General features: G+C 42.8%; 1 protein-coding gene and 1 pseudogene across 1 annotated transcript; both read right to left on the bottom strand.

The window, feature by feature from the left end:
• Positions 1-91: 91 nt before the first annotated feature.
• LOC131230777 (probable LRR receptor-like serine/threonine-protein kinase RKF3) lies at positions 92-1803 on the bottom strand (annotated as a pseudogene).
• Positions 1804-2028: 225 nt separating this feature from the next.
• On the bottom strand, positions 2029-4154 carry LOC131230778 (probable LRR receptor-like serine/threonine-protein kinase RKF3). Its single transcript, XM_058226745.1, has one exon. It carries the CDS (start codon positions 4152-4154, stop codon positions 2214-2216), a length of 1941 nt encoding a protein of 646 aa, XP_058082728.1. The 3' UTR covers positions 2029-2213.
• Between the last annotated feature and the right edge of the window lie 4800 nt (positions 4155-8954).

Below are 8954 nucleotides of genomic sequence, written 5' to 3'. Positions count from 1 at the left end.
TCAAGCTATGAAAGTGAAACTAATGATGGTAGTATAGGACTAACACTCTTACAACCCTTGGTCATTGAGTTCTGAAATTCAAAAAAAAAGATTGACGTAGAAAAAACAAATATTTAGAAGCAAGTCTTTGAATGGAAAGAAATACATATCCCACATACATGAACCATCTCTTCAGTCCAAAAGAATAAGGTATCATTTTACAACAGTGGGTCATTTGATTCTTATTTGAGGAAACGGACTATTTAGATTCTAAATCCACAAATGGAAGCATATTCGTACCAGAAGGGGAAGCAAGTGCAGCTGGAGTCGTGTTATCATCCGTTAGATCCCTTATCTAACTACCACTCGGTTATCTTCAGATGGAGTGGCGACCGGTACTTTTATTTAAAATGTGAACTTGGATTGTCATTATCAAAGGTAAATGGCTGGAAACCAGAGCAACTAGATAGATGCCCTGAGCCACTACTGCTCACCGATCTCTCATGTCATCCAGGTTCACTACAAGAGAATGGCCCGTTCCGGGATTGATGGGACCGGCAAGTCAGTTTCCAATATCTTCACAATCCAATCCATCGTTGGCCTAGCATGCAACTGCAGATGAGAAGAAAGAACCACAACTAATACATATTTCTCCAAGACTTCTTGGGCCCAACTCCACCATACAATCTTCAACAACATCCAACGCTCTTCCTTTCCGCACAAGGGAACAAGCCCAATCTGTCACAGGCCACTTCTGGCCCTCGCTCATCGAAACGAGTGCCTTCTTCCTGCTCAAAAACTCCAGTAGCACAACCCCAAAACTGTAAATGTCACTCTTCTCCGTCAGCTCCCTGTACAAAGCATATTCAGGCGCAACATAACCCAGAATCCCTGCCACCCTAGTACTCAGATGAGTCATCTCATCCAGCATGAACTTGGCAAGGCCAAAATCTGCCACCTTGGGCTCAAAGTTCTCATCCAAGAGATTATTACTAGCCTGGATATCTCTATGTATTATGGCCAGCTGGTCCCTGTAATGCAGGTAGGCCAACCCATGTGCAGTCCCAATTGCAATCTTCGTCATCTTCTGATGAATCGATCAACCAACTTAGTTCGACCCCAATAAATTATCGTAAAGACTTCCATTACGCATCAAATCATAGACAATTATCCTCTGATGATCCACGCAAGAAGTCGTTGCAGTACAATAACGTCTCAAATGCAACAAGATTGAAATGTATAACACTAGCAATGACCTCCATCTCATGTGCAAAGTTTGCATCTCCCGCAGCTTAGCAGTTCTTGAACCTCTTCAAAGGAACTTCCGAACCATTCGCCAAGATGCCCCTATATATAAACATTCCTGTACCTGCCCTTCCCAATTATATTATCTCTTGAGAAATTCCTTGTCGCTGCTTTGATTTCTTCAACCGTGAATCTAACCAAAGTCACACTAGCAAAAATGGAATCCAACCCATAAGCCAGACTCGTCTCAACCTTAGCAAACTTCTTTTTTCTCATTTTCCATTTCCCGCATCGTTTTCTCTGCAAAAGCAAAATCCCAAGAACCGCCCACAACAACCCAACAACACAGCCCGCCACAACTTGAAAGGCAACCCTTTTTGCCTTTCTCGCCTGAACAAGACCATGAAGTCCCGAGGAGGAACAAACACAGCCTGGTCCCACCATTAGCGGGCCTGAACGAGTTGACAAAGCCGGCAGCATAGATGGAGATACGCCACAGAGTCCGAGACGTTCCTGACCTCTGGGCTGGTGAGGTATGACGCCTGGAGCCGCGACAGGCCCGTCATGCAGGACAGGCATGGCGAATTGTTCTCAAGCGACTGTACATCAAGCTCTCAAAATGAAACTAATAACTAAAGTATAGGGCTAGCACTCTTACAAGTTACAACCCTTAGTCATCAAGTTTTGAAATTCAACATATAGATTGAACAAGAAAAAAATTAAATTTAAATGAAAGTCTTTGAATGAAAAGAAATACATATACTATATACATGATACTTCTCTTTAATCCAAAAGAATAAGATATCACTTTAAAACAGTGGGTCATTTGATTCTTTTTTGAGGAAATGGACTATTTAAATCTAAATCCAAAAATGGAAGCATGTTCCCACCAGAAGGGGAAGCAAGTGCAATTCAAGTCTTACGATCATCCGTTATATCCTTTCATCTAACTTCCACTCGATTATCTTCAGATGTAGTGGCAACTGCTCCTATCTAGAATCTGAACTTGGATTGTTGTTCTCAAAGGTAAATGGCTGGTAACCAGCAGAACTAGATAGATGCCCTGAGCCACTACTACTGCTCACCGATCTCTCAATGTCATCCAGGTTCGCAACAAGAGAAATGGGCCGTTCTGGGATCGATGGGACCGGCAAGTCAGTTTCCAATATCTTCACAATCTGATCCATCGTTGGCCTAGCATGCAACTGCGGATGAGAAGAAAGAACCGCAACTAATACATACTTCTCCAAGACTTCCCTTGGGCCCAAATCTGCCATACCCTCTTCGATGACATCCAATGCTCTCCCTTTCCGCACAAGCGACCAAGCCCAATCTGTCACAAGCCACGTCTGGCTCTCAGTCATGGAAATGAGCGCCTTCTTCCCACTCAAAATCTCCAGTAGCACAACCCCAAAACTGTAAACATCACTCCTCTCCGTCAGCTGCCCGTACAAAGCATATTCAGGTGCAACATAACCCAGAGTCCCTGCCACCCTCGTACTTAGATGAGTCATTCCCTCCGGTGTGAACTTGGCAAGGCCAAAATCTGCAACCTTGGCCTCAAAGTTCTCATCCAAGAGAATATTACTAGCCTTGATATCTCTATGTATTATGGCTGGCTGCGCCCCGTAATGCAAGTAGGCTAACCCACGCGCAGTCCCAATTGCAATCTTCTGACGAATTGGCCAACTTAACTTCTTCTCATCCGACGACCCAAATAAATGATCGTAAAGACTCCCATTACACATCAAATCACACACAATTATCCTCTGATGACCCTCAAAAGAAGTCGTAGCGGTACAATAACCTCTCAATGCAACAAGATTGACATGCCTAACACTAGCAATAACCTCCACCTCATGTGAAAAGTTTGCATCTCCCGCGGCTGAGCAGTTCTTGAACCTCTTCAAAGCAACTTCCGACCCATTCGACAAGATGCCCCTATAAACATTCCCGTACCCACCCTTCCCAATTATATTATCTCTTGAGAAATTCCTTGTCGCCGCTTTGACTTCTTCAAACGTGAATCTAACCAGGGTCGTACTAGCACCAATGGAATCCAACCCAGAAATCGAACTCATCTCAACCTGAACAGACTTCTTCTTCCTCATTCTCCATTTCCCACATCTTTTTCTCCACAAAAACCAAACCCCAAGAACCGCCACCGACAACCCAACGACACAACCCACCACAACTCCAAAAACAAGACCCTTTTTGCCTTTCCCACCCGAAGAAGACGATGAAGACTGAAGGAGGAACAAACACACCGCAGTCCCGCCATCAGTGGGCCCGAAAGAGTTGACCGAACCGGCGGCATAGATGAATGGGTACGCCGAACAATCCGAGACATTCCCGACATCCGGGCCAGTGAGATACGACGCCTTGAGCCGTGACAGGCTCGTCGTACAGGACGCACACGGCGAATTGTTCAAAAGCGACTGATTACAGGCACGACGGACATCTTGCAGTGACGACTCCGGGACCAACGACTCAAATTGAGACCGGGTTGTGATATTCATGCACCCCTGTGCAATCCAAGAAGTCTCAAACCCACAAACAGACCGCACGTCGAAATCAGAAATGAAATCTTTAACCAGATCCTGATACGAATCCCAACAAGACTCGGCGGTAGACAGAGGCGGGACGAACAGGCCATCGGTGCGGAGATACTCGGCCTGCACCAGGTGGATGCCTTGGAGCGCGTACTGGCAGTCCAAAGAAACGTTCGCGGTGCGGCCATTTTGGGAGGTGTCAAGGAATTTACGAAGGACGCTGAAATTCATGGGACAGTCCGAGCTCGATGCGAGTCTCCGATTACGGAAGCTGCTGACGCCGTTATTGGATTGAAAGAAAGCTAAAACTAGTAATAGCAGTGATAAGAAGACGGCGAATGCGAAGAAGACATTAGAGGTGATTTTGGAGAATGACATTTTTTTTTTGGGGGCGGGGAATGGGGTGGGTGGAATTAGGGATTTCTGTATTGGGTTTTGTTGGAGATTCCTAAAATGAGTGTGGGGGGCGGGGGGGTGGGGTGGGTGGAATTAGGGATTTCTGTATTGGGTTTTGTTGGATATTCCTAAAATGAGTGTGAAATAGAAGGGGATTGGAATTAGGGATTTCTGTATTGGGTTTTGTTGGAGATTCCTAAAATGAGTGTGAAATAGAAGAGTTTTGTTTGATTTTGATGGAAATTGCTAGAGGTGTGTTTGGTAAGCTTACCTGAGTAAATTCTGAATGCTGTTTGCAGCTTTAGCAGCCGTTTTGGAGGAAGGGATTTCTAGAAAGATTGGGAGGTTCGGAGAAATGGGTAATCTGTGCTGTTTGGATGTGTTTGGGACCTGTTTGGATACAAGAGTTAGTACCAATATATTTACTCCATTTTGAAAATGGTGGTGATTTATTATCCACACACGTGGCACTTATTCATGGTGATCAGACCATTCAAGTTGTGGGGTACATTGTGGATGGACCATATATCTAAAATCTCAATGATTGAGTAATCGTGACCATCTAATTGATTGTTATCAAATGGATGGTTTAAATTAAATTTACTGACTGGTCGAAATCAAGGGCTAAATCAGGAAATCGGATTGCGTACTGAGTGAGTACGCTCTCATCGTACTGAGTAAACTCTTTTGGGCCCACCTTGAATCTACTTGGTTTTATCCAAGCCGTCCATCCACTTTTCTAGCTCATTTTAGGGGTTGATCCCAAAATTGAAGCATATACATAGCTCAAATGGACCATACCATAGGAAAGAGTGGAAATAATGATTTACACCGTTGAAACCTTGTTAGGCCCCACAGTGATGTTTATTTGCCGTTCAACGTGTTCATAAGGTATAAAAAAACAAGGATTAAGGGAAAAAGAAATTTAAGCCTGATCCAAAACTTATGTGGCCCCAATAAATTTTCAACGGTAGACATTCAATTCACACTGTTTCCTGTGGTGTGGTACATTTGAACTTTGGATAGGCTTCATTTTTTGTTTCACGGCCTAAAATTATCTGTTAAAATGGATGAAACGAGTAGATAAAATACATAAATCACAGTGGACCCCAAAGAATTTAACCAGTACGCGTACTGAGTAAATCAGCACGCAATCCGCTTCCTTAAATCAGATGGTCGCTAACGGCAGGTAGCTGGTAGCTCGTGAAAGTAACTTTTGTTTTGGGAATTTCATGAAATATTATATTACGTGCAGCGGATCTCATGTCCAACGAATTGGATCTTATTATAGTCTACTTAGTTGATAAATTCCAACTTTTTATGTACATGCTAAATCCAAACCGTCCAGAAGGTTGGACCCAAAACGATGATTACATTTTTCATAATTTGACTATAGAAAATTCCAATTGGACCTAATTTTTATTTTCATATTTATCAATGTGTAGTTACTATTTTCTATGGTATGGCCCATGTAACTAAATATATAACCTTTATTTTTATATATCATGATCATCATGATGGGAAAAACTACTGTATGGGTTGGATTCTATATTAACTTTATATATTTGAATTATCAGTTGGATGGACCATAACTAGTGACCCAGCCAGTTGTACTCGAGACCTTATCTTTTGTCTGCAGCTGAAGGGTCTAAGAACAAAGGCGAGACTTCCGGAGCGGATTAGGTGCGGCTCCGGACACACCTAAGACGGTGCAGCCCTTACCGTGGGACCATTTTGATGCATTCATACTACATCCACCCGTCCATCCGTTTCTATAGATCATTTTATGGCATGATTCCAAAATTCAAGTAGATTCATCTCTCAGGTGGACCATACTATAGGAATTAGTGGTGATTGAACTCTCCAACATTAAAAACTCCCTCCTGCCCTAATGTTTCCGTAATGTTTATTAACATCCAATCCGTTGAAAATATCACAAAAATTTTAAAGGAGGAAAAACAAATATGAGCTTGATCCCAAACTTTTGTGTCCCACAATAAGATTTTAATGGTCAATCACCAATGCTTTTTATTTTGCAGCTCACCTGACATTTAATCTATTTAAATTTTGGGTTCATGATCTAAAATGATCTTGGGAAAAAGATGGACCGTGTGGATATATAATAGATACATCAATATGGGCCACATGGTAAGGGCGGCACCATCTTGGGTGAGGCAGGGACCGCACCTAATCCGCTCTCGTGAGTCTCGCCTTGGTTTGAAAATGGAAGAATGTGATGGATACGTAGCCCATGGCTTTGAACGGTGTACACCTTTTTTAAGTCGTAAAAATCTGGCTCATAGTTCGGTATTTTAGACCACTTATCTTATACCCCTCGGTTCAAAAACTATGAAATTAAAATTTATACGGTAGAAAATCCCACCTTCTATTGGCTGCCTATGGATGGACGGTTCATAACCGAAAGTATCGTAATATTGGTATGACTATTTTCAATCTTGAATTATTTTGAGAAATTCTCCTATCTACGGCTGGAATCAATAGATCAATGGTATGGATTTCATATTATAGGCCCCATTTGTCAAAATTAAGAACCCAGGTATTACGTGCAAGGATGTGACCACGTATCATATAGTTAGAAACTGCATGGAAATGGAGGAGGAACGAGGCTTTTAACAGTATACGCGGGTTTTCATGTTTGATTGGTGGGCCCAGGGTTCAGTAATCCAAACCAATGATCTGTTTCATGCCTATATGGATGTATCACGAAACAAAATACTATCCTGGATTGGAAGTTTTGATCACGAATCTTTGGACTCTCTTCATTTGAATCTGGACCGTCGATGTATTTACCTTCTTAAAAGTCTGTTTCTATTTTACACAAATGGAAAGGTTGTGATTGTTCCCTCGAGAAGATCTTTTAAGAATGGTCCGATCATCTTGGAAACGAACAGATCAATGGTCTGGATTACTCACTGCCTACAAAAGTACTGTTCAAATCCTCCGTCCGCGTATGGTAGATTTGTTAGAGATGAGGATTGTTTGACTAACGAGCAACGACGGAAGGCAACAGACAGGCCAGCAGATTTTTTTAGTAACCCGAGAACTTCTGTTCCCTTTCCGCACGCTTTTCATACACGTGCCAAATTTTCGCTAGATCCGGACTGTTCATCATGTGGGACCTGCCTTGGATGGGTATAATTGTTATTTAGCAATGATTGGGATATCGTAGACCCTGGATTGCAGGAGAGATCCAGGGAAAAAATGGATGGTCCAACGAACTTTGGTTGAATTTTTATGACCATCTATTTTCCTTTCCCCAAAAAACTCCAATCCAATGGTTAGGATTTTAAGTGCTATTTTTGGACTGTGGCCCATCCAAGTTATTGGCCATCAGATTATTAGTTTGGATATCAACGGAAGTGGAGTGGGTCCTGCCCCCGGACGATAATCCGTACAGGCAGGGCTTTGTGGGGTCCACCGTGATGCATGAGTTTAGCCACACCGTCCATCCAATTTGCCCTATCATTTTAGCTTATAAAAACAAAATTGGGAAAATTCAAGGTTCAAGTGGACCTTACAGTGGAGATTGAACGCCCACCACTAGAAACTTCTTGGGAGCCGCCGAAGTTTTCGGCTTGAAAAATGAATGGACGGCGCGGATAAAACCATAAATCAGTGGGCCCATAGAGACGCGATCCGATTACGATTCTCCACCGTCTTCACACGTGCTGGAAACGTGAGTCAACTTGTTGAAGTAACCCCTGGCAATTCGCGCATGAAGTAGCAATTCACGGTACGTGCAAATGCTCCAAGTGCAAGCCAAAGATCCGTATCAGGAAGGACCAACTTGAAATTTCTATAGAAACAGAAATCAGATCGGACCAATCATAAACTGGGCATGCATCTTTAATGAAAATGGACGGTTAGGAAAAAATTATCAATGCCTTACATTCGATAACAACATTAGCATGCCATTCAGTTATAGATAAAGGAATGACCTTGAAGGGCCTCATCTGAGCAATGGACCCGATCTTATACATATGTCCTGAGTTGTCACGTGTGAACCAATTGACTCGTCTATCTATCCGCGCGCAAATCGTTCTAGTATTTCTTGGTCTCGGAAAGAAAAAGGAAAAGAAGACGGAAGCCAAAGCCTATCCGCACTCAGCAGTTAGGAATTGAGGGGCGCGGATTAGGTGCGTCCGGGGTAACAGCTGGGTGAGTGAGTACTTGAGTGTGGGGCCCACCTCCATGGATTTTTTGTATATCCACGCTGTCCATCCGTTTTTACATATCATTTTAGGTCATCGAACCAAAAATGAAGCAGATATAAATCTTAGGTAGCCCACACAATAAGGATTTTTCAATGAATGCCTACCATTAAAAAATTCTTAGGATCCACTGTAAGGTTTAGTTTTCATCTAACCCGTTGATAAGGTCACTCAATGAAGTCAAAAATACAAATATCAACTTCATCCAAAGCTTTTGTGGCCCACAAAAAATTTTTAATGGTCAGTCACCATTGTTTACTAGATTTGAATCTGTTTCATTTTTTGGCCCCTGCAAATAAGCCACGTAGGGCATGTAAATACAACGCATACGTCAGGTGGGCCCAACGGTCAGCGACTCACCCACTAAATTGTGGACGCGGATTGCGTACTACCCCCGCCCGTCCCTAGCTCAGGTCTGTGGGCGGGCCCACCGTGATGTATCTATATATCAAAACCGTAAATCCCTTTTCTAATATTATTTTAAGGCATGAACACAAAAATGAGGCATATCCAACGCTCAAGTGGACCACACCAAATAATAAGCTTGATT

The sequence above is a fragment of the Magnolia sinica genome, chromosome 17, assembly GCF_029962835.1.
Source record: "Magnolia sinica isolate HGM2019 chromosome 17, MsV1, whole genome shotgun sequence".
In the NCBI taxonomy this organism is placed as follows: Eukaryota; Viridiplantae; Streptophyta; class Magnoliopsida; order Magnoliales; family Magnoliaceae; genus Magnolia; species Magnolia sinica.
The sequence above is the reverse complement of the archived record's forward strand: the minus strand, read 5'-3'. Positions and strand labels throughout refer to the sequence as shown.

Coding starts and splice junctions, on each gene's coding strand:
- LOC131230778 (XM_058226745.1), bottom strand. CDS start 4,154: ATGTCATTCTCCAAAATCACCTCTAATGTCTTCTTCGCATTCGCCGTC.